The 26,025-nt window shown below is 39.0% G+C and overlaps 1 protein-coding gene across 3 annotated transcripts in view; it reads left to right on the top strand.

The window, feature by feature from the left end:
- The first annotated feature begins 267 nt into the window (after nt 1–267).
- The window catches only part of MRPS5 (mitochondrial ribosomal protein S5), a 68,617-nt gene continuing 42,859 nt past the window's right edge, over nt 268–26,025 (top strand). For 2 of the 3 annotated variants that reach the window (XM_065058927.1, XM_065058926.1), the window contains exons 1-4: nt 268–401; nt 10,613–10,750; nt 22,582–22,707; nt 22,998–23,231. In XM_065058927.1, the coding sequence (XP_064914999.1) occupies nt 335–401; nt 10,613–10,750; nt 22,582–22,707; nt 22,998–23,231 (565 nt within the window). In that variant the 5' untranslated portion in view covers nt 268–334. Of the gene's footprint in view, nt 402–523; nt 574–10,612; nt 10,751–22,581; nt 22,708–22,997; nt 23,232–26,025 lie in introns of those variants that run through there. The other variant, XM_021296317.2, reaches the window with a different exon arrangement.

Genomic DNA, 26,025 nt, shown 5'->3' on the forward strand with positions numbered 1-26,025 from the left:
GCGCCGCCGCCTGTCCCTACCCCGCCCCTGGAGGAGGAGCCGTCCCACGCCAACGGCGGGCAGCGCCTCAGCGACCGCTGGGGTCCTGCCGCGGGCCTCTGATTTGGGGCTGTTCAGCGGCTTGCCTGTTGGACCGTTAACAGTGTAGCTGTTGTCGGAAAGGGGTCGGAGCTGTGGAAACGTTCCCATAAGTCTTCAGCTGAGTGTCACACGTTGGTTTTCACCGTTCTGACCTACTTTCGCCCCCAGCCAGTCTCTCGCTGCCTCCTCTTTCTCATCAGGCAGTGTGCAGGGCAGCTAAGCACGGTGTCCGGGAGCGGGGGAAGGGGCCAGAATGGCGGCAGCGGTGGTGGCGATCGGCCGCGCGTGCACCTACGGTGCCTTCCGAGTGGCGTGGCGAGGTGATGGGGGAGCGCGTGGTACCTGTGGCGCAGCCTCGGGGGGCGGTAACCGCTCGCGGGCCCGTCTCCCGTGGCAACGGCCCGGCCCAGGCAGTCGCCACCTGAGGCAGGGCCCGAGCGGTTCCCCGGAGCCGGGGGTGGCTGGGGATGTGGGTGTGTGCGGACGTGGAAGGTGGGTTTGCTCTGTTGCTATAGTTCTGGGGCATGACCTGAGGAGACTGAGGGGCGACCTCGTTAATATTTATAAATATGTAAAGGGTGAGTGTCAGGTGCAAGGAGCATGGAGCCTGGGTCTTCTCAATGACAACCAATGATAAGACAAGGGTACAAACTGGAACACAGGAGGTTCCACTTAAATATGAGAAGAAACTCCTTCACGGTGAGGGTGACAGAGTCTGGAACAGGCTGCCCAGGAGGGTTGTGGGGTCTGCTTCTCTGGAGACATTCAAAACCTGCGTGGACAAGTTCCTGTGTAGCTTTATCTGGGTGTTCCTGCTCCAGCAGGGGGATTGGACTGGATGATCTTTTGAGGTCCCTTCCAATCCCAAACAAACTGTGATTCTGCCCGCTCAGGGGTTACAGCACAGCATGTCTCTGTGCTTCAGAGGCAGCTGGTCCTTGTCATATGTGGGTGTCTATACATATGTGTATTTGTATTTTATAAGCTATTGCACTGATTTTCCCCTCCATTGTATTAATTCCAGTGTGAGAAAAGAGTTTTGCTGTTTGTTGGACTCAGCACAATCTGTGAGACTTAATGATAGTTACTGTGACACAGTATTAAATCACAGAATCACAGAATGTTAGGGATTGGAAGGGACATCTAAAGATCATATAGTCCAATCCCCCTGCTGAAGCAGAAACACCTAGATTAGGTTACACAGGAAGGTGTCCAGACGGGTTTTGAATGTCTCCAGAGGAGACTCCACAACCTCCCTGGGCAGCCTGTTCCAGTGCTCTGTCACCCTCAAAAATGGCTAGTGAATAACTCAAAACCAACACATAGATAAGCAGGAGCTGCTCTGTATGTGCACGGGTCAGAACACACCACAGTTGTGCACATTCTCTTATCTCTTCAATCACTCTGGGTCCTACATGAGCTAGATATGAATTCTGGTTTGCATCTAAACAATGCTAGTGGGATTTTCTAAGTAAATGTTTATTTTAAAGCCTGTATGTTGCTAGGTATTGTGAACCTAGTTGCCTTTGCACGTGTTGTTTTTCTCCAGGACAGGAAGTGTGATAAATACCTTATCAAATAATTAGTTTCACACATTGTCATCAGTAGGTAAGGTTGCTGTTGTTTGTACTTAGAAGTTTCCATATTTCTTTCTTCACAAGCAGTAAACATGTACTTCATATAATAAATGGGCTTTAGGTATGCAGTTCTCTTCATTAGTCATCTTGTGTCAGTCATTATTATCCCATCAGAGTAACCTGGGCAGTAATATATGCATTGAGATAATGGAGTGAAGTGGTTTGCTTTTTAATTCAAATATTGGTTTTTTTCCCATTCTTTCTACCCTTCTTCTCTTTTGCCTTCCTGGACATTTTTAATTGATAGGAATCTAGATTTGTTTTCTAGAATTCTTTAATTCTTCAGTAGCCATTTCTTCATGGATTTTAATCCTCTGTGGTCATTTTTCAAAATTCAAACATATTCTTTTTCCCAGTAGAGGTTAAAATACACTAAAGAGGAAAGGAGAACATTTATATTTTTCCACTAAGTATCAGAGTTTACTTTGGATCTGTCCTTCAAAACTTGTGGTTAGAAAACTGGGAAAGTTGTCTTTTTGTATATGAGAAATAATACAGTATAACTGAAAACTTCTGCTGGATGGTATTTTCTAAATACATAGATAATATTTATTTATATATTTTTTTTACCTGCATGCTTCTCATAAGAGAAAATATAAGTCTTTTCATTATACAGTGTTTTTAAGCCGTGAATACTACTGAGGTTTTGACACAAACCTAAGGTGATATAGGTGTAGTTATTGCAGTGCCATGGGTACTTCAGCCTTTTGTTTTGCTAAGTGCCCTCCCTGTCCAGCTTTGGTGTCTCCCTTTCATCGGCAATGTCCCCTTTCACCCAAGCTGTCCTGGCACTGTTGCAGAGCCTTTGGGGTGGTATTCTCCCTTTGTTCTAAAATGCTGTGATCTGTATGGTCTTGCAGCTGCAAATCCCAATAGTGTTTGGTGGGTTCTCCTGGGTAGCAACTGGCAGGAGCAAGAAAAACTTCTCTTCTTCCCTTTGCTTTCCACTGGGTTGTAGGTGTTGTATTTATTCGGGGATGCTACAAAATACCTTCATGGTGCTTAACAACCAACCAGCCTGCATGTATCCAGTGAGGAGTCTAAAAGAGTCCTGATGAAAAATATATACATACTATGGGAAATTCTTAGGGGGGTAAATCATCTGCGGCACTGGAGACTGCCTTGGGACACATCTTACTGTCTCCTTTTGCTTTCCCTTTTCCTCCGAAGAGACTTCCATCCTTAGGGTTCATTGTATGCCATCAGCTTGTAAACCTCTTGTAAACCTCTCTTAGAATCCTTCATGCAGGCTAGGTAGCTTCTATACACTTAAGTTTTAGGCAGAAGTCGTAATGAACTACATTAATGTCTCTGTGTTCTCCAGGGACAGCTGGTGGCTGAGATGGGAAGAAAGGCCAGATTACAATGGTAGAAGTATAATATATTCAAGCTTGGTAGTAGAACACCGGGAAGCTGGGCATGCTTTTTCTTTCAGACGAGGATTTCCCTTCTTTCTAACCCACCTTCAAAGGCAAAGTACATTTCTCTAGCTTCTTTTAGCTTCTGCAGTATTCTACGAATTTCCTTGCCTCTATCTGACAAAAATAAAATCTAAGCAGTTAATGAATTTCATGCCCCTTCTCTTCCTCAGGACAGTCTATGATGAAGTGATACCTATGCTATAACCAAACTGCAATTAAAGTCTGAGCATTCAGGAAGATTTGAAAGTAGTCCAGTGGTGTTTCCTTGGTGAAGGGAAACATTTTCACTGTCTAGTCACAGAGTATATTCATATATATCTATATATATATCTTTCTTGCCAGTAGACCAGGAAAAGTAAAAGGCTGCAACTGCTCCTAAATAATTTATTGAAATAATATGTCTTTTCAGGTGTGTCTCTCTGTGATTTGATTAACTTTGTGTTCCACACTTAGCCCAGGTAGATATTCACCATTTCCATGTGCTGTAGTTTTAAATGCATAGTTTTTAGCTTGAGAAATTAAATTCTTCACATCCAAATCTTTCTAAGGTAGCTGGAGGGTTTTCTAAAAAGCAGTATGTATCAGTGCAAAGATTTCATTACTATGTGGGCCTTTCTTGAGCAATTATGAGATGATATGGAAAAAAAAAAAAATAGTAACGTTTCTTAAGTGTCTTCCCTGTTGTGATTATTTGTTTGAATGTGTTATTTCTGTGTCTAGCAGTTTCATTTGAATAAAAAGCAGAAAGCATAATGTTCAACAGAAAAGACAGACCAAAAAAACCTCACAATTTAATTGCCCATCAGAGGCTAAGTTAATACAGCTTGATATCTTTGGAACTGCAGTTTGGAATTTAATCAGAACATCTGTTTTCTTGGACAAAAACCTTTTGAGAATGTTGTGGTTATTTCAGCCCAGAGCCTCCCATGTGTATGTCTGGAACAATTCTGGGCAATTCTTCCAAAGTCCTAATTATAACCACAAAATAAGCAACTTGATGGCTCTTTTTAAAAGTTTTTTTTTTTACAATGCAGTTCTCACTACTGAAACCAACTTCATGCAGTGTTTCTTCCTCTCAGGAACAGAACTAAGAACAGTATTCTGTATTTCATTCCTGTGAAAAATAAGCACAGGAGTAGAGATTATTAAATTGTTGCCAGTTTTTTAAGAAAAAAAATAGGCTTGCTGAACACTGCGTTCACTAGGAAGGTAAACGTGCATGTTTGGCATGCTTGTTTTTCAGGATGTTAGTTAGGTGATACAGAAAGAAAATGGCAAAGCCTACCAATTTTGGGCATTGTGTGTGGTGCCAGGTGCTGCACCCTGTGCATAAATCTCCTACAGGTATCATGTTAAACCAGTATGTAACTGAAATAAAAGTTAGGAAAGTTACAAGGAAACATGTACAGTAAAGTAGTAGGCTTGTATATGAACTAGGGTGAGTGTAGAAGCAAAACTGTTATGAATTTAAAGTTTGCAAAATTGAGACCATTAACCCATTAGGTTTACTTCTCCACCTATGCTGAGATGCATTGTTCTGTTTGTTGCATCTTGTGAGAAGAATGAAATGGATTTATAATGGGTTTTTTTAAGTGAATTTTTAGTGCTGTATATATGTGTATTTTTACTTGTATAAAATTTTGTATTCAGCCAGCGAAAAACAACACTTAAAAATTAGTACAGGGTTTTAATTGTAAGCTTTATAGCAGGGAAGTATCACTGAAGGGTTAATTTCTGTTAGTGCAGAGCACAACTTAAATATATTAAGCATGTGTTTTGTGCTTTGTCTTTGTGCTTTTCTGCGTGTCTTTGTGCTTTGATGATGTGTCTTTTGCTAGTGCAAGACATCTGTCCAGCATTCATGACCTGTCATGCTTTTACAAATGATTCAGTTTTGAAGAGATTATTGCAAGAAACATCTTAGATTTTAAATAAAAATGCCATCACATATGTTTGGAGGATATATAAGGAATGGAGGATATGATGCATTAACTGTATATACTTACATGTCAAAATGCTGGTTTATTGAGATGTGACATTTCAAACTGTTTACATTCCATACATGCTTTTATTCTTTGCTCTCCTTTTCTATTCCCTTGGTAGCAGTATGTGTACAAAGTGTGTGTGTGCACTTTACTAAATACCAGCACTCAGTGTTTCAGACTTTGGGAATCATGTGGGTTTGGTTTTTTGTTTGGTGTTTTTGCCATGTCTTCCTCTATCTCTTGTCCTGCAGCAATTCAGAGACCAAAGCAGTCTCATCTCCCAGTGTCCAGAATATGGTCAACACAGCCCCTGGACTTTCCTAGACATATAATTCTGATTGCCAGCTCAGAACTGGTATTCTCTCTCTGCCAGTCTTAAAAGTATAAATTGCTCTCACTTTTAAAAAGATTGAATCCTTGATGAAAATAGATTTGTCACTGTTTTTATTGAAGCCATGATCTCACTCTGGGCTTTAACAAATCATGCTATGAATTGTACTAGTTGGATGTTACAGTACTTTTTAAAAATAATTTTGGATCACCAGACTTTTAGAGATCAGTCAAAGGTCTTCTTTTTTCTATGATACCAGTGTTTGTTTGGCTTCCCCTTTTTTTGACATTTGACTTTTTCCTTTCTTCTGTGCTCCAGCTGTTCTGTCAGGATTTTATTTCTGCAGCAGTTATTCATCTGATCCCACTGTCTCTTGATTCTTCTTACTGTTGTCATTTTGTCCTGAGTTTATTGCCTCTGTATAGATTTTTTTCAGATCTCCATCATAATTTCAGGAGACAGTATTTAGAACGTGAAACTTTTTCTTTGTTAATCAAAGTAGGAGTAAAACAACCAAAAGCACATTCCATTGCACGTATTTTTGATAATGAAGTAAATTGTCTTAATACTGTTATGTTTTGTTTTCCAAATTAATGTATTGTTACTTAGGCAGAGAATTTAGAATATGCTTTTGTATTACAGAACTGTGAAAGAAACCAACACCTCCACTCCTAGAAGTGCAGATGACCAATTCAAACAAAGCAATGACTTTCTCACTCTAATGTTTGAATGTGTGTTTGAGCCTGGCTCAGACAATTAGTGTTGTTCCTGATGTTCTAAATGTTGACTGGTTTGTTATCCTGTTTTAGCTAATAAAGTGTTGCTCCAATAGAGAAAGTGAACATTTGTAGAGCCAGTTTAGCAAACAGGATATAAGAGGAGCACTCAGAGATGACGAGACAGGCAAGCTAAATTAATTTGCATCATTATTCACAGGCAAAAGAAACAAAAGATTTCCATATGGTACCCCTTGGTGGTGATGGCGCTGAGAGTTAGCGGGTAGTCCTGAAATTAAAATAAGTGTGAAAGAGGTTATGGGACAAATCTACAGCATCATCATTAGCGGGATCAGAAACTACTCACAAAAGAATTCTAAGAGAATTCCAGGCTGAAAAAGAGTAAGATTGTGTGACCTCCCTTTGAAATTGCTTTTGTACCTGTAGGGTGGAAGGTGGTAAATGTGGCACCAATCTTTTAAAAACAGCTCACAGAATAAATGTCTGTAAAAAGATTATGCATGCCTTTAGTAATGGATAATGCAACCTTACAAATCTCTTAGAGCTTGGGTGTGCTTGTTGTTTTTTCTGAGAAACTCAGTAGGATAACGATGACCCGGTTAATGCACTGTGTGCGTGATTTCCAAATAGCTTTTAGCAGAGTCCATCACCACAGACTTAAAAGAAGTTCAGCAGTTGTGGAATATGAGATGAGGCCCTGGTGTGTTAAAATAATCTGCTGAAAGGTAAGGAAGAGTGTTGGAGCTCTTTCATCAGAGGGAGATCACCAGTGGAGTTCCATAAACATCTGTAGCATATTCACTGGAAAAGAGGTTGAGCAGCAAGTTAGTTAATTTTGGTGAAGATACTAAGTTATTTAGAAAAGAAAGACTGACATGGAAGTTCCTGAAGATTGAGTGCATGGGCAATAAAATTATGAATAAATTACAGTGTAGATAAAGTGATGAAGTTCTGAATCTCTTCATATCAAAAGGCAAAATCACAACTGGAGAAGACTAATACAAAGGACAGAAGGTTCACCAGAAATACTATAGCAACAGCTGAGTAAGATGGGACTTCTTAGCTTGGAAAATGCTTCCTGAGGAAGTATGAGAGAAGTCTCTTAGGCCACATGTGAAGTGGATAGGAATTGACTTTCTCTTCCAGTCTGACAACTAGGCCATGGAGCTAATAAAAGACAGGCTGAAAATAATAGAATAAAAAGCGTCTAGGTCGTTATGTGATGAGTAGTAGATATGTGGACCTCCTTACCAAGGAGTGTTATGGATGCAAGATGCCTACATGATTCTGAGGAAATCACCTGTACTGAAAGTAGCGAGAGACTGAGAAAATACAAAGAAGGACAGTATTGTATGTATTTGCTCACTTTTTGCTCTTCCCCATGCAGTTGTATGTAGTCCTTACCAGAGACAATGAGCTACTTAGACCATTAGTCTGAACCCGTGCATTTGTTCATAAGTGTCCAGATTTTTCTTTTTCTGATTTTTCTCAAAAAGGTGTTAAGAACTAGGAGTTATTAAGTCTTTGTATTAAAAGAAGCTTGTTCAAGGAAATTATCAGTACATGTACTCATGTATGTGAACACATTATTTATAGGCCAACAGAAGTATGTGAAGTGGGGAAAAGTGTGCCACTTCAAGTTATGTTGGAGGCGTGACAAAATTTGTAAGTGCGTGAACAAAAGAGCATTAGATTTTGCAAGTTATTTTGAAGCAATTTCCAGCTGTAGGCAATTAAAAGGTACAACAAAAAAAATATAAATACTGCCACACAGTGCAATTTTAAATTAGTTGTAAATACATTACATTATTTTTAAAAAGTAACTTCTTTACTCTGATGCCATTAAAAAAATAGATGAATGACTCACATTTTGGTGAAAATTATTCTCAGATGAACTGTTAATTTAATCTTGTAGATTAACAGTTTGTTATTAAATGACTATTGAAAATGAACAGAACGGAATATTGAAAATTAACAGAACAGCTCAAAAATTGCTTGTGTTTATAGGTTTATCATTAGCATTGTCTATTGAGTGCTTATTAGGAGTGAGTGCTGCTTCAGTAGCAGTTTGAAGTGAAAGGAAGTGTTTGAGTAGCATATTGTTTGTGTGTCTCGTACTATGGCTCAGTGATATGTTCTGCATTCTCTCAGAATTTAAGCAGATATTTAAGAATCTTCTACCTCTTGCTCTTTTGTTTCTAGACTGCCTTTTATTTCGTTAAAATTATTAGTTTTTCACAAAATGTTAATAGTGGAGTTTTATTGTCAACTTTAACTTTTCATAGGCATAAATGATGTTAAATTTACATTTTAGGACTATTTTGAGAGGAAGTTTTTTAGAATGTCCAGATACATTACCTTAATTTACTGAGCAGATTATTATTTTCCTAGAGGGAGCTAGTGTACTGACTTCAAAAAATGGATTGTTTATTGATACTGGATGGTAACAGAATATGACAAAAGTCATGCTTATTTTCTGCTTTTAAATTCTAGGTGAAAAGATTGAATTTAAATGTAATTCAGAGAGAAGTAGCTTTTAAAATTTATTTTCATTTTATTATAATTTTCTGATTGACATGTTGAATAATTGATTTCAAGACAGTATAGCCCTTTTTCCTTCGAATATGCACACTGTTTGGATTGATTATACAAGCAGGAAAAATATGGATTCCTTAATTTTGAAGAACCACCACTGTGCTGGTCAATAAATGGAAGTATATCTTGCTTTCATTGTTGTAGGTAAGCACCTGAGCCTTAGCAGTTATAACACGCACTCTTTGGCTAATAGAATAGCAACATTTCAGCATTAGCTGAACCACCTGGCAGAAAATGCATCACTGTGTATGCTGTATTGAAATAATCTGTTCTAGCTTTGTCATTATCAAATCCAGAGGGCCATGGGGAAGGTACTTCTGCAGATACACTCTCCTTTCAGGATGCCAGAGTAAATCAGGTTCACAAATTCACAGAATGACAAAATAGTTGAAGTTGGAAGCCTCTGGAGACCATCTACTTTACCTTCCCTGCTCAGACCAGGGTCAACCAGAGTAGCTTACCCTCAACCATGTTCAGCTGAGAGTAAAAAAAAATGTTTTCTTATGTTCAGATGGAATTTTGTGTTTCTAAATTTACATCCATTGCCTCTTGTCTTGTCACTGGTCACCAATGAGAAGAGCCTGGCACAGTCTTCTTTAAACTCTCCCTTCAGATATTTATATACATAGGTAAGATGCCTCCAGAGTCTGCTTTTCTCCAGGTTAAGCAGTCCCAGGTCTCTCAGATTCTTCTCTTATGAGAAATGCTCCAATCCCTTAATAATCATCATGACCCTTTGCTGGACTTTCTCATAGAATCATAGAATATCTGAAGTTGGAAGGGACCCATAAGGATCATGAAGTCCAACTCCCTGCTCCTCACAGGACTACTTAAACCTGAATCATACAACTGAGAGGAGTCGTCTAGATGCTTCCTGAACTCTCACAGGCTTGGTGCCATGACCCCTGCTGGGGAGCCTATTCCAGTGATCAGTCACCCTCTCAGCGAGGAGCTTCTTCCTGGTGTCCAATTCTCCATTATGTGTGCATCTCTCTTGCACTGGGGAGCCCAGAAGTGGACACAGTGCTCCAGGTCTGTGCCACTTGTGCTGAGGGGAAGGATCACCTCCCTCACTGGAAATGGTCCTCCTAGCTCAGCCCAGGATGCTGTTGACCTTTTTTGCTGCAAGGGCACGTTGCCGGCTCATGATTAGCTTGGTGGCCACCAGGATTCTGCAGGCCCTTTTCTGCCAAGCTGCTTTCCAGCCATTCAGACGCAGGACGTATTGGTGCAGGCAGTTCCTCCCCAGGTGCAGGACTTTGCATTTCACCTTGTTCAACTTCTTAAGGTTCCTGTCAGCCCATTTCTCCAGCCTGTCAAGGTCCCTCTGGATGGCAGCACAACCTTCTGGTGTATCAACCACTCCTCCCAGTTTTGTATCATCAGCAAACTTTCTGAGGGTACACTCTGCCCCACCACCCAGATCATTAATGAAGATTTTGAACAGGATTATTGGGAAGATTTCAGATTTGGTTTTCATAGTACATAGAGTATTTAATGTTGTATTTATTTATCACTTTTGATTGTGTCCATTACTGCAAATTTTGCTGCGAGAACAGTATTTCTGCTCTTTGAGGGTACATTCTCAGTCTGTCAGCAATATGTTAGAAGCCTCCTAATCTTCTTTTCTTTGTGATGTTTTCTACTGTAATATTTCCTCCCACTTCTGCAACTTGCTTTACACTTAAAGACAAAAGCTTCAAATCTGATGCCTTTTGGAAACTAAGCTGTATGAGTAAATATTGGTTTTTCTCCTGGTGCAGAAAATGCTCTTTTAAAGAATAAAACGTCCTGTATATAAACACATTTCTGTCTTCATTCTCAGGGTTTGCTTCTGTGCCTGTGAATGGGAGTTGCTGCTCATATTCTAGCCTGGCATGGGCTTTGCAGACACGGTGTTTCATCTCCGCACCCTGGAATGTGACAGTTGAGCAACGCAGACAAAGCAGTTTCTTCAATACGTGTAAGTCTCAAGCTGGATTGAAATTATTAAATATAGTAAACAGAAGAAGGAAAGAAAATTTTGCTTTGGAGTGATACAGTCATGAAAATCTATGTATAGTAACTTTTTGTATCTACTCTAGTTACAAGTCTTCTAAGAGTATAGTTGCAGCTACAACTCTTGACAGAAGTGCATGCACACAGTCAGTTTATCTTTTAATAGCAAGCATGAGTTTGATTTATGTCACGGTGAATCTAATACATGTGATTGGATGGAAGGAGGAAACACCTTCCCCTCTGTTTCCTAGTCCTTTATTGAGCATATTAAATTTTCTGTTTATTTTCCAAATTATTTTTGAGCCACAGGCAAGACGTACTGCTCAAGCTGTGCTGTCTCAAAAATGCAATAACTAAAATGCAATAGTGTGTTAAACAAAAATGTTGATAATGTCCTGGGAGTTGTCTGGCCAACTGCAGTATTTTACTGAAAAGAATTACACACATGCTTAACATAATTGAGAAGTGATGGCTCTTTAAATTAATATTTGGGACTGAGAGATACTGAGATAGCTGAGGGGCAGTTACACCTGCTTTGTGGTTCCTTATCCTGTCCTATAGGGGAAGAGAAGGAATAGTAAGAATGTAATCTCTGGAGCAGATAACTGCAGCAGTTTGAGAGTCGAAGTTCTTTCACTGTTTGTAACCCATAGAATGTAAGTGCTCTGCAAAATTAGGCTTTCAGAACTGGTGGTCTCTTCCTATTCTTCTTAAAATTGGAGTGACAGAATACTGTATTAACTTTCTTTACATTTGCTAAAGAAACAGGTTTTAAGCAGTCATGCTGTTTGTCTTACCCAGTAAATTTTGACCATTGACTGATTTCAAACAACTGAGGGTCAAGAGGTCTCAAAAGATCTGCAAAAGGCTGGAGTGTGAACCAGAAGCTCTGCATGGTAAAGGTTTTCTAAGGATTGCAACTGCAGTCAAAATTCATTTAGAACTTTTTCTTAGGCACCAAAGCAGTCACAAGATAAGAATATGTAAGAAGCTAAGCACTGTTTTTGTTTCGTTTATCTTAAATTTAAACATAGCGCTCCAAGTGATTGCAATATGATTACCATTTGTAGGTTAGATTTTCCTTAATTATGCTCATGTTCATATTCACAAAGTCTAGATGTGGTCTGTTTTACCACGAATTTTGCCAGCTGTCTTGTTAGATGACTTAATTAAAAATATTTGTTATGATGACATCACCATTGTTTGGCTTAAAAAATTTTAAACAAATTACATTTAGGCAAACTACCTAAAATTATTGGTTTAATTAATACGATGTAACAATTTGGAAGAACTTAAGTGTACTTTCTTATGTATACAGGAGAAACAGTAGCCGTCAGATTCAGAAAACTGAAGGGTTTATATTTCAAAGTACAGTTATTCTAAGACCAGTTTCTCTCTCAGAAGTAAAATATAAAATCTTCAAAATTCAAATGAAGTCAATATTAACAGTATAAATCACTCATCTCCTTTAGCAGAAGTGGTAACGTTAAAAATGCAAATATGACAATTTTATGTGAAACAATTTTCAAGTGAAATGTCAACCAAATGACAGTCCTTTGTGACTGAGAAAGGTGACTCTACTTCTCTGTCTCATTAGTGAAAGTTTACTTCTCTTCCATCATACTTTTAAAGATATTAACATGCTCTTGTTAGTTGAGTCATTTGTACCTTCAACTTAACTAAGCAAAACTGTTTAACTCATGTAAATAGAAGGAATTAATTTAAACAGGAGGAATTGCGATTTTCTTAGGCAGTCTGTGGTCCTTACCCAGACAGCTGTCTCCTGTAACTCTGACAGAAACATACACAGGTTTATTCTTGACATATTTCAGTGAGTTTGTAATGAAGTAATTCAAAATGATCTTGTTATTCCAAGCTTAGCTTCTGTTCCTCCCTCCTTTGCCCTTTCCATCCTCTCTGCTATGGGAAGGAAGCAGTTCAGTTTCCATTTACTTAACAATTTCACATGCTTATTTAGAGATGTCTTCCATCTTCAAGCCTGAGGTTTTTCAGATCATGTTAAAAAAAGTAACTTCTGAAAAGTCTTGCCTTCTTTTTCAGTGTGTCTCAATAGACCTGGTATTTGCAGATAATGTCTGCTTGTGCCTGTTTCAGTCCAACTTTTGTCTGAGAGGGTAGGTAGGGCAGATCTGTTTTCCCTACCTTGTCACACGTTTACATGCTCTTATGTGCAGGCACACAGACTGAGAAATTCCACCAGTTCAGACTTTCTGAACAGATGCTTAAGCTTCAGTTGTTGAGAAACATTGATAGAAAGTGCTGTATGTTTAATGGAATAAGTATGTATCTGTCTGACCTGTAGATGAGGAAAATATGCGATTTCAACTTGACAGTCACAGGACTGGGTTGATATATGAGGGCTGTTGTTCCTGAAGGCAGCAAAGGCACTCAGATCTGTCACCAATACTGAAACAATTTGGCTGTCTCCCAGCCATAGGAGTTATATTTTGACCCAGTCATCCAAACCAGCAAGCACAATTTTCTCGACATCCACTGTGTATACGAGTGTATGTGAGAATAAAGAACTTTTGAAACCGGGACTATATAAAAATTACACTTTCCTACTCACATTATTAATTTGATTAGCTACCCTTGGGAACAAATGAAAACAATGACTTCATTTCTCTGATACTAGGTGGTGCATCCTCTTAGGTTAGAATACAGAATAAGTAATATGGTGATTTTTTGGAGGTTATAGAACTAGATAGTAACAATCAAGGGAGAATACTTTAGACCAACAATATAAAATCATACTCCAAGTAACACATTTTCTCTCTAGAGGCTTTGCTTACTGGAAGCAGTTGTACTCAGTATAAGTCTATGTGTTTGTGTTCTTTATTGGAAACATCAGTTCCTGAAAGCCTGCTCTTTAATTACATTTTAGATTACATTTTTGTAATCCTATGTGAGCTTTCTTTGGATCAAATTGTTACTGTGTTCTGCCATGCCTAATTTGAGGATCAGAGTGGGTTTTTTTCAATTTTTAAATAATTTTTCTTAAAGTATGAACACTCCAGATAAACAATTACTGATTTACCACTTGTCATTGTCAGTAGTAACATGAAGAGTTTTGATATTTCAGGATTAAGGATGTAAAGAGCTCCAAATTTTTTTTTTATCCCCCGTTTTGCAAGAGGGATACCTATGTGTGCATATGTGTTGAAGAACACTTGTTTAATTGTTTTTAGGCAGAAAAAGGGGAGCAAATATTAAATGATTTACAATTAATTTTACTTAATAAGGAGCACTATTTTATTTGGTTTTAATTTGTTACTGTGCAGTGTAACTTTTATGAAGGCATTTGGCCTCTCTTTTTTATTTTGTTTTGAGGAAATAAACCAGGCCAATGGTGTTTAGTTTGCAAACCTCACTGAAATCTCTGTTTTCCGTATCCATCTGATGACACTGAGACCAGCTTTGTAATACTTACTATTTTTTTTAAGCTGCAAATGAAAACTTTAATAATCAAAGCAACCTTCAAAAGCATTTACAACAGCATCTGTTAGCTAAGTTACACAGTAGGAAAAAAGTTTTTCATTGTGAGGATAGTCAGACACTGGACCAGAGTGGGGGTCCAGAGAGGTTGTGGAATTTCTATTACTAGAGATACTCAAAATATGACTGATCAAGTCTTTGGCCATCCTCACTTAATCTTGAAGTTGAATTTATCTTTGAGATTGGCTCTGCTTTGAGCGTGGGATTAGATCAAGGACCCCCTGAAGTCCCTTATAATGTAAAATTTTCTGTGAATGTGTGGTTCTAATGTATTTCACTCCTTGTACAGTATTGAAGATGTGAAGTTGAGTTTCACTAAAATGTGCAAGGTGACACTGGAGTAGAAGCAACAATATATTTTCATAACTTCAGATTTAGTGGCTTAATAATGTAGCTCGGAAGGGCGGATTGTGTGCTTTAGGAGTCATGTTTAACTTTTTTTGTTGTTCTCAAGTAACTCCTTGAATAATTTTAAGCATTCATTCTATGTTTTTGTCTTAGCTTGTTCTTTATATTTTATGCTGTCCATATGCTGTTTCGTTTCCTAGTAAAACCGTATATAATGAGAAATAGTCTGAGTTTTTTGGCTAATTGTATAGTAAAAATTAAAGCTTCAGGAAGCCATAGTTATACAAACAGAGAAGAAAACTAATGGAAGATAAACTGCATACATGCTTAAGGCTGCAAATTATAGAATCATAGAAGCATTTTGGTTTGAAAAGCCCTTCAAGATCAAGTCTAACCACTAACCTGACACTGCCAAGTCCACCTCTAAACCATGTCCCATCTACATCTCTTTTAAACACCTTCAGGGATGGTGACTCAACCACTTCCCTGGGCACCCTGTTGCAATGCCCAACAACCCTTTCTGGAAGAAATGTTTCCTAATATCCAGTTTAAACCTCCACTGGCACAACATGAGGCCCTTCCTCTTGTACTATCAATTGCCACTTGGGAAAAAAGACCAACACCCCCCATGCTACAACCTCTTTTCAGGTACTTGTAGACAGCAGTAAGGTCTCCCCTCAGCCTCCTTTTCTCCAGGCTAAGCAGCCCCAGTTCCCTCAGCTGATCCTCATCAGACTTGTGCTCCAGACCCCTCACCAGCTTCATTGCCCTCCTCTGAACTCACTCCAGCCCATCAGTGTCTTTCTTGCAATGAAGGGCCCAAAACTAAACATGGTATTCAAGATGTGGCCTCACTAGCGCCAAGTACAGTGGCACAATCACTTCTCCAGTCCTGCTGACCACACTATTCCTGATACAAGCCAGGATGCTGCTGGCCTTTTTGGCCACCTGGGCACACTGCTGGCTCATGTTCAGCCGCTGTCAATCAACACCCCCAGATCCTTTTCCTCCAGGCAGCTTTCCAGTCACTCTTCTCCAAGCCCGTAGCGCTGCCTGGGGTTGTTGTGACCCAAGTGCGGGACCCGGCACTTGACGTTGTTAAACCTCATACAATTGGCCTCAGCCCAATGATCCAGCCAGTCCAGATCCGTCTGCATGGCCTTCCTACCCTCCAGCAGATCAACACTCCCACCCAAATTGGTGTTGTCTGCAAACTTAATAAGGGTGCATGCAATCTCTTCATCAAGATCATTGATTAAACTCAAATTAAACTCAGATTTAACAGAACTGGCCCCAATCCTGAGCCCTGGGGGAACACCACTCATGACTGCTCACCAATTGGATTTGGCTCCGTTCACCGCAGCTCTTTGGGCCCAGCCACCGAGCCAGTTCTTTATCCAACAAAGAGTACAGCTGTCCAAGCCATGAGCTGCCAGCCTCTCCAGGAGAATGCCCTGGAGTACATTGTCAAAGGCTTTACTGAAGTCTTAAGTACACAACATTCACATCCTTTCCCTCATCTACTAGGTAGATCGCCTTGTCATAGAAGATCAGGTTGATCAATCAGGACCTGCCTTTCATAAACCCACGTTGACTGGGCCTAATCTGTTGGTTGTCTTGTACTTGCTGCATGATGGCCCTTGGGATGATCTGCTCCAGCACCAAGATTAGAATGATAGGCCTGTAATTCTCTAGATCCTCCTTCCGGCCTTTCTTGTAGATGATCATCACATTTGCCAACTTCCAGTCAACTTGGACCTCCACAGTTAGCCAGGGCTTCTGTTAAGTAATCGAAAGTGACTTGGTGATCACCTCCACCAGCTCCCTCAGTACCCTTGGGTCTGGCCCCATAGACTTATGGGTGTCCAAGTGGTGTAGCAGGTCGTTCACCATTATTGGGGTTTCATTCCACCTCCTGTCCCTGTGTTCCAGCTCAGGGGGCAGGGTATCTAGAGCACAACTGGTCTTAGTATTAAAGACTGAGGCAAAGAAGGCATTTAGTACCTCCACCTTTCCCTCATCCTCTAGTACTATGTTTCCCCCCACATCCACTAAAGGATGGAGATTCTCCTTAGCCCTCCTTCTGTTGCTGTTGTATTTTTATAAACTTTTTTTGTTGACTTTTATAGCAGTAGCCAGGCTTTAGCGTAACTTCAGAGCAGTTTCCCTGCATAACTTCATGGGGAGGTCAGCATGGCTTCGCCAAGGGGAAATCATGCTTAACCAACCTCATAGCCTTTTATGAAGATATAAAGAGGTGGATAGATGATGGCAAAGCAGTGGATGTGGTCTGTCTTGATTTCATTAAAGCATTTGGCACAGTCTCCCACGGCATCCTCACAGCTAAACTGACAAAGTGTGGTCTGGACAACCGGGTAGTGAGGTGGACTGTGAACTGGCTGAAGGGAAGAAGCCAGAGAGTTGTTGCCGATGGGGCAGAGTCTAGTTGAAGGCCTGTATCTAGTGGAGTGCCTCAAGGGTGAGTACTGGGGCCTATATTATTCAATATATTCATCAACAATTTGGATGAAGAAATAGAGTGTACTATCAGCAAGTTTGCTGATGACACCAAGCTGGGAGGAGTGGCTGACACACCAGAAGGCTGTGCTGCCATCCAGCGAGACCTGGACAGGCTGGAGAGTTGGGCAGGGAAAAAATTTAATGAAATATAACAATGGCAAGTGTAGAGTCTTGCATCTGGGTAGGAACAACCCCAGGTTCCAGTATGAGTTGGGGAATGACCTGTTAGAGAGCAGTGTAGGGGAAAGGGACCTGGGGGTCCTGGTGGACAGCAGGATGACCATGAGGCAGCACTGTGCCCTTGTGGCCAGGAAGGCCAATGGCATCCTGGGGTATATTAGAAGGGGGGTGGTTAGTAGGTCGAGAGATGTTCTCCTTCTCCTCTACTCTGCCCTGGTGAGACCACATCTGGAATATTGTGTCCAGTTCTGGGCCCCTCAGTTCAAGAAGGACAGGAAACTGCTGGAGAGTCCAGCACAGGGCAACAAAGATGATGAAGGGAGTGGAACATCTCCCTTATGAGGAAAGGCTGAGGGAGCTGGGGCTCTTTAGTTTGGAGGAGACTGAGGGGTGACCTAATTGATGTTTATAAATATGTAACAGGTGAGTGTCATGAGGATGGAGCCAGGCTCTTCTTGGTGACAACCAATGATAAGGCAAGGGGCAATGGGTATAAACAACACAGGTGGTTCCACTTAAATATGAGAAGAACCTTCTTCACAGTGAGGGTAACAGAACACTGGAACAGGCTGCCCAGGGGGGTTTGGAGTCTTCTCCTCCGGAGACATTCAAAACCCACCTTGACACATTCCTGTGTAACCTTATCTAGGTGTTCCTGCTCTGGGGGGAGATTGGACTAGCTGATCTTTTGAGGTCCCTTCCAATCCCTAACATTCTGTGATTCTCTGTAGTCTTCCTGAGTTGCCTGCCCCTTCTTCCAAAGGTTATAAATTCTCCTTTTATTCCTGAGTTCCAGCTGCAGCTCTCTATTCAGTGAGGCTGGCCTTCTTCCCTGCCAGTTTTTCTTTTGGCACACAGGGACAGCCTGCACCTGCACCTCTAAGATTTCCTTCTTAAAGAGAGGCCAGTCTTCCTGGATTCCTTTGCCCTTCAGGACTGCCTCCGAAGGGACTCCACCAACCAGCCTCCTAAAGAGATCAAGTCTGCCTTTTGGAAGTCTGAGGTAGCAGTTCTGCTGAATCCCATCCTTACTTTTCCAAAACTTTTTACAAGATCTGCACGGTTGAAATGCTGCCCACAACCTGCCAGAAAAAGCATTGCTTTTAGCGTAAAGAGATTTAACGGCCACTGTGGAAACAAACTCAATGTGCAAAGTGTTTGTCTGTGTTCTCTAATTTAGCTAAGTAACCTTTTTTCCTGAATTGGCATATTTGTCTTGCTCCTCAGTAGTAGATTCTGGGCATCTGGTGATTGTGTAGTAGCCATGAAATTATGAAAAAAAATTGTTTAAAATGGAAGTTGTAAATGAAACCCAAAGTACCAAACTTAATACATAAAGGCTTCTCATGGGACATTTTGTAGATTGACGTGATTTAGACACTGGTTCCTAAAAATTTTTGAGTTGTAAATTATTATTATTTCCCATAATAGAAATGTACATAATGTATAAGGACAGTGTTAGAGTGATTAATTTTCTGAGATCTTCAGCAACATACAGCTTAAACAAAGTACGACACTTTAAATTTTACAGTAATACATCGCCCAGGCATGTGACTGAGGATTCATTTAATGGTGTGCTTCACCAGAACTAGAAGGTTTATGCATCAGTTATTTCTACTGAAGAGTGACTGCTACTGGGTGTGTAGCTTTATCAGAAGTTGGAGAGTTTTGATAAGACTTCTGGACAGCATTTCAGTCATTACTGTCTTCTGTGTTACAAATGGAGGAAGCGTCTGACCATAGTTTTCTTTGGCTTTGGAGCCTCGATAATTGGTTTTGACAAAATTGGTGAAAGAATACTTTTCATCAAAATATTGCAAACATATTTTATGTAGATCAAGTAAAATAGAGTGTCGTTATAGAAACTTCAGTATTGGCAGTTGTTAGCAATTGCTTGCGTAAAGCATGCTTTCAGCAAGATTTAGTAGTGGATCTTTTTCAAGGCCATAAAATAAACTCTTTCATATTACACTATTTTTTTCAGTTAGTAGATGTGTGTTTTTCGGGAACTGACTAGAAATGTGGAGTGACTTATGAATGGGTCTATTTTAGCTCTGGAGGAATGCATGCAGCCTTCCATTTTATAAAAGCAAAATAAAGGCCACAAATCAGTGAGAGACATACCTGCTGTACTGTCTTAATTTCAGATTATTTCTGCAATACAGTGATCCTCATTTCTGTTTGGGCTTATTTCTTCTTCTATAAGACTTTTCTCCTGCCTATGTATATGCTCTCCAATTATCTTGGTGCTTTGCTGCCAAGTCAGATGGACCTTTCCTGTGGTCAGATTTTTATTTTCTTTGTTGCTATGTTGTCTGTCATAAGCAATGTTCCCACCATTGTAGTCTTCTTGACGGCAGCCTGTCTTGTCCATAATCCATTCTTGTCATTTTGTCTTAAAATCAGTGTGATATCTGCCATCTTATAAAGAACTCGCAGCTCTGTAGCCCGCAGGCTTCTTATGTGTTTCATTAAATTCAGATGCTTTCCAATGATGACATTATTATAGACTGATTAGATGAACTGCACGTTGGTACCAAATGTGATGTTTTCCTTTGGTTCTAATTTTGTCAGAATTTGTGCAGTGTTTGAGGCCAAACTTGTCAGTCTGACTTCATCTCACTGGATTTGTTGGCATTGACTGGTCTCCTTTGATAAATGCAATCTCCTTACTCTGTGACTTTTGCTGTTTTCCTCTATTGGGATTAAGTGATTTTATCATACAGATATTTAGAATATGGCTGAAAGTGCTGGGTTTTTTGAGTGCATTATCAGCTCAAGAGCTCTCTGTTCTTGTCTCTAAACTGTTTGTAGCTGCCCCTCTGCAGCTGCTTTGGTAGCTGTGATGACTCCTTGTAGGCCATACAAATTGTAGTAGTTTGGAGAACTGTTCCAGCTTAAAAATAACCTTGCAAAGATACAAAAATGTAAACACCTTTGTTATAATTCCATGTTTCCAGGCTAGCAAGATGATCACAAAAAAAAAAAAAAAAAAAAAAAAAAAAAAAAGCTAGTTGCACAATGATTTCTGGATAAGCTAAGAGGCTTAATGTGGTAGATTGTCAACCTTCCAGCTCATGCAACAGTCCTGTAGTCCACTTGATGACGTTAAAAGCTTCATCATACATTAGCCTACTTACCATCAGTCGTTTTCTATACTGAACTTTAATGCTGTACTATCTTAGGGTGATACTCACTGCTTGTAGACAGTCCAATATCTATCACAGTTTAGCTTTTATTGAAAGTAACATGCTGAGTCAGCAATGAAGTTTTTCTCTTTTGAGTTCTGTGCAGCTGAAGGTTTGGGGATTTTTTTTTTTTTGCATTTAGCAAGCATCTACATTTATCAGTCTGTTGTAATCAGCTGGAAATTTTTTTAGTGGCTGACAGTTCAAATGCTGGTTTCAAGCTTTTTGATACAGTTACTGTTTGTGAAAGTTTTTAAACCATGAACCTTTGGACATTGGGGTTTACTTCAATGTCTAGAAGAGAGAGTGTAATTTCAGGTAGAAATTTTATTTTTTACAGGGACTAAAGCCTATCCAGGAGCAAATACAATTCTTGCTTCACAACATATAAGAAGTGTGATAAATGTTGCTGTTATTTGCAATCCATGGGCATTTCTACTTGTCTCTAGTACATAATTTCTACTTGTTCATACAGCAGAAATCTGTATTACATATTTTGGCTTGGTCTGCTATTTGTACAATATGTTATTTGGGTATGTAGTGACTTTCTAGGCCATTCTGCTCTTGCTCATCTTGAGGGAATATTATTTTCTAGCTACTTGGACTTGTGGTGTTGTATGTCCTGTCCATGCTTGCTTTCCAATGTACTGAGCTTTGATTACTTGGTTCAGAATTGTATTATACTTCTCAAAAAAGAATCACAATAATGCATACCACTTTGAAATGGATTTTTGAAAAGATGTGCGTCATACCTTTGGAAGATAATAAAATATCATCTAGTCCAGCTGCCTGACCGATAGAGGGCTGACCAAATAAAAACGTAGTTGACACCATATACAAACTTATGCCTAATACAAACCAATATAAAAATAAACCTGGCCACTTAGTAGTAGCTTTAGAAATCCTGCATAGGTCCTGTCCCACACCTTGTTGTCAGTACAGCAGAGCTTCCCTAGTTCCAGTGTGTTTGCCAGTCTGTGGGACAAGATCTCTCACATGCATTAATCTAACAGGCATGAATTGGTATTAGGAAACTGTTGTGATTTGAGCTTAATTATTTTAATTACCTTGGTTAAAAGTGTGTACTGACATTTTTGTCTACTTTAAATAAACAAAATCAGTTTGTAATCAGAGAAGACAAGATTTAAACTGCCATAGTAACATTATCGCTGGGTGAAACACATAATAGCATTAATCTGCAAATACAAGAATGGTGACACTTGTGTATTCTGTGGTGGTAGCCTTGTCTGGACTAACAGGATGAAGTATTGTCTATGGTGTCTTCTTCACATTATCAGTTTCATTTTTGTCTAAGTTACGAGGATATCCTGTATTTCCTTCAGTCGGGAAAATAGTATAATATGTGCTTCTGAATTCATGGCCTCATATGTTGGGTGAAACATCTTAAGACAGTGGATGCACTGTACAGAGTCACTGAGAGGGGAGGCCTGACCAAAGCCTGAGGCTCTTTAAAGTTTCTTACGTTCCTTCCTCTTTACATCCCTTTGCATTTATACAGACAAGAAGGGGGACCTTGTATTTTGTCAGAACATGGGAACTGCAGCAGACTCACAGAATTTGTTAACTTCTTGTGGTTTGTGGCTTTTTAAAGCAGGCTAACCCTTGGATATTTTTAGGAGTGATTCAAGTTGACCGTCATTGATATTCATCCTTGGATAAGTGCTTAGAAGTATTGTTGCCCTGAGTTACTAAGGAATTATTTTCTTTTAATAACCTGTGAATTAATACCTTACTGGTTACTGATTAGGAGTGTTTGCCTTTAGATTGATTTTGAAAATCCCTTTAAAACCACGCCGCTGGTTGGGTGGCTGTCTGTTTGCAATCATCAGGAGTAAAGTCACATCTCTGTACCAGCTATGTACACACGTAGTAGGAAATCACTTTCTTAGCAAGGCTGTAATACTACAGTATAAATCCAAGTAAAAACCAAGCAAGAGTTAACATTTCAAGGATTTGTTTGTTTTGTTCAGCTTCAGTTTCCAATATAAGATGTACATTACTTACGAAAGCTTTTTTATTTCAGTGACAGCTGATGAGCTTTGGAAAGGAGCTTTGGCAGAGACTGGTGTGGGAGTAAAGAAAGGAAGAGGAAAGAGAAGGAAGAAAAAGCTAAGGAAGAATCTCAATAAAGGCCAGGAGATTGGTGAAGGTAGATTCACACATAAGGGGCTGAAGACATGTCTCAACTTACTCATGTATGGTGTTTCTCGATTTAATAAATTGACAAATTGTTGTTAATTTCTGTGGTATCAGAACTGCTTGAGATATCTTTGTCTTCAAAAAAATCTCAATATGATTGTTTAATGTTATTCTTGGGTTTTAGATATAAATTCTGTATCTTGAAATATATGAGAACCTTCCATTTTATTGCATTTACAGCGTGCAGAGTTTCAGTCCTAATTTCACGTAAAACATAATTTTTTCTTTGTTATTTTTAAGGCCGTTCTGGTTTCCTCTGGCCTGGTCTTAATGCTCCTGTGATACAAAATGGGAAAGTCCAGGCAGTTACTCAACGAAAAAAAGAAGAACGAGAGAGAATTCAGTCGGAAATTGTTCAGCAGAGAGATACATGGGAGAAGAAAAGAAAAATAAAAATTAAGAGAGAGGGAGGATGGAGTGGAAAGTGTTGGGGAGGTGTCCTTTTGGATCCTCCTGACCCAGGTCCTAATGGAGGTAAGAGAACTGAATATCCTAGTCTTATTTAGCCTTTCCGATAAGGGACTCGAAGAAAGTGAGAGCCAGACTTTTCCTGTGATTGAAAATTGATTTTATACTTCTTTCTTATGTGCCCATATGTGAAGCAAGACAGCTAAATCAAAGAACAACTTGTGTTAACACAAGTGAAATTTGTTAAATCACTGCTTAGTTTAATACAGCTTCTAGACCATTGTATTATGTTGTAGACGTTATACTGTATCACAGAGTACTGTATTATGTTGTAGACTGTTATAGGAGTCTTGAAATATAGAAATATTTTTCTGTGTTCAACATCAATTGTCTTGAGTGTGAAATTAGCTATTTTTTTATAGTTCCTTAAGCCAGTGGGATAAATCAGGCATTTTTTTCCCAGTTCAAGTAATGAAATACAGTTAAAGATTATATAGTTTGAACATGGCTAATAGGAGTTATTTATGTCTTTATTTACTGCCTAGTTAAATATCATAGTGAAACTGGAAGTTCTGTACAGAGTGGAGAGGTGACCTTAACATTTTTTTACAAAGCTGTTACTCAGAACACTAAAAGTTCTGTACTAGCTTCGTTTAACATTTAGAAGCCTGATCTTTTAAAACTAATTAAATAGGAAAATGAGTTGTTACTCATGTTCAGCTGAGGTTTTTTTGTGAAGCACTAAAAGATACTTGTATGTCTATTGTCATCTTTCTGTAAGCTTGTATAGTAAGATGAGCTGTGAAAGGCAGTTGATGTTTTCTGCCACTGTTTCTTCAGACCTGTTATGATCATTCTAACAGTTAAGCTGCTTCATCTTTTCAGAGTTCTCTTTTTCCAATAATATATTATCCCAGTGCAAGCTTGGATCTTGGAACGTATGTTGCAGCAAGTCAACATAAATGGGAAATTAGATCCATGGAATTACAATTATGTTGTCTGATCTTCTTACAGTCACCTCTGCTCTTCAGTCTGTCTAGTTCTTTTTTTATTAATTTCTGTCTGTCTGTGAACATTCTCTGGTTTCATTCTATTGGACATTAATTAAAAATTCAGACATGCTTTGAACCAGGCCGTAAGGTAGTGAGAGCGTTATCTTCCTAGTGAGATCTAATGCTTTTGTCTATGTGGATTGAAGTTGCACTGGCATTTTGTAGCTTTCTGCTTTATAAATTCTGCCCTTGTTGGTGTCTGCTACTTCTCTATTCCCTTCCCAGGTTTTTCATTTGTAGCTGCTGTTGCTCTAGTGTCTGAGATACATTGTTTGCCTCAGATTTACTTTGTGAATTTAAGGAGAGCTTGTCTGCCAATCCCTTTGAGTATTTTTGTTTGTCTTCAATTTAAAGAGCAATTCATTCTATTTTAATATCAACATAATACTGCAGTATACAAATGAAATAATTCCTCTATTTACTTGCCTGTGTTTCATTTAATTACCCTGAAAGCAAATATACCATGGAAGGCAGGGACATGACAAAGAATTTGGCAGCCTGTCGCTGAATCTTACAACTGCAAAACAGGACATCTGAGAAATTAATGAATTGATCCAAATTCCCCATAAGTCAATGGTGGAATTCAGAAAAAATCAAGACAATTCCATGGTTCTAGTTCCATACTTTGAGCACAAGACTATGCTATTTTTAAATTCATATATATTTTCAAGTAGTTTATTCCATTAACAGAAGTGGCAGCTGTAGTCAACAACATTTTTGCATGTATGAATTTTACCTTCTGGTATTTTCCTTGATTTTGTTTTTGGCTGGTACTGTTGATGTTGATTACTTGCTTTAAAGGTGACTGTGTGGAAACTGTAGTAGTCAGGTCAAGTTCTGCCAAAAAGAGGAAAGGGTACGACAATCAAAATAGGAAAATGTAACTGTCAGCTTGTATTATAAATGTGCTTGAGAAAAAGCAGTTTCTGATTAGTATACACTAATTTCATTTTAATCTGTTGAAAATTGTGTGGCTTTTCACATCCACAGAGTTCTTTCGGCATTTTTTTATTCAGAGAATTCATGATATTGCAGGGGAACTGAGACATTGACTGTGTGCATACCACTGTAAAGGTGGTAGGAGGAATAGACCTGAAACCACCAAATTCAATGAATCTCTTTGTCCTGAGGCTGTGGCATGGCTAGAATTATATGCTGCAGCTTCTCTTCAGCAACATTCATGTTTTCTAATGAAAATGGCTACAGGAAGTTTGTAGAAACCTCAGTGTTGTTAGCATACAAGATCTGAAAAATTTGGTTCATGTTGACAAATATGTTAAAAAAAAGAAATCCAGATTCTGAGGATGTCTCCGTTTTTCTATCAGCTTTGCTTTCTGTGTGATGTTCAAAGTAGTTAAATTAGTATGTCTTGCTTTACTGTTTTTTAAAAAAAAAAAATAAATATATTTTTCTTTTTGCTACTCTGGTTATTTAAGTTGGACAGTCTTTAGAGACTATTTCCATCTTACTTCCCTGTATGTATGGTACTTAAAAAGATGAGATATTGATTGCAGCTGGAGGTTAGGTCCTTAATAGAGCAGAATTAATCTATTTAACAGTTGTCATCTCTTAATTATAACAGAAGCTGTGTTGTAATTATAACAAGAGTAGTGTTATACTTTCTGGGAAGTTATCATTTTCACTGGATTTTTTTTAAGCTGGTTTTCTTCACATATGTTGACTTTACTGAAGAAATGAAAAAATCTATGCTTTATAAGTAAAAGCTATATGCTGTTTCTTCTCTGACCTTATTCTAAAAGAGTTTGAATGAATGGAGTCAAGTAAAACAATATATCTGAAGTATTTTT

This window comes from Columba livia, chromosome 3, assembly GCF_036013475.1.
Source record: "Columba livia isolate bColLiv1 breed racing homer chromosome 3, bColLiv1.pat.W.v2, whole genome shotgun sequence".
NCBI classification, from domain to species: domain Eukaryota; kingdom Metazoa; phylum Chordata; class Aves; order Columbiformes; family Columbidae; genus Columba; species Columba livia.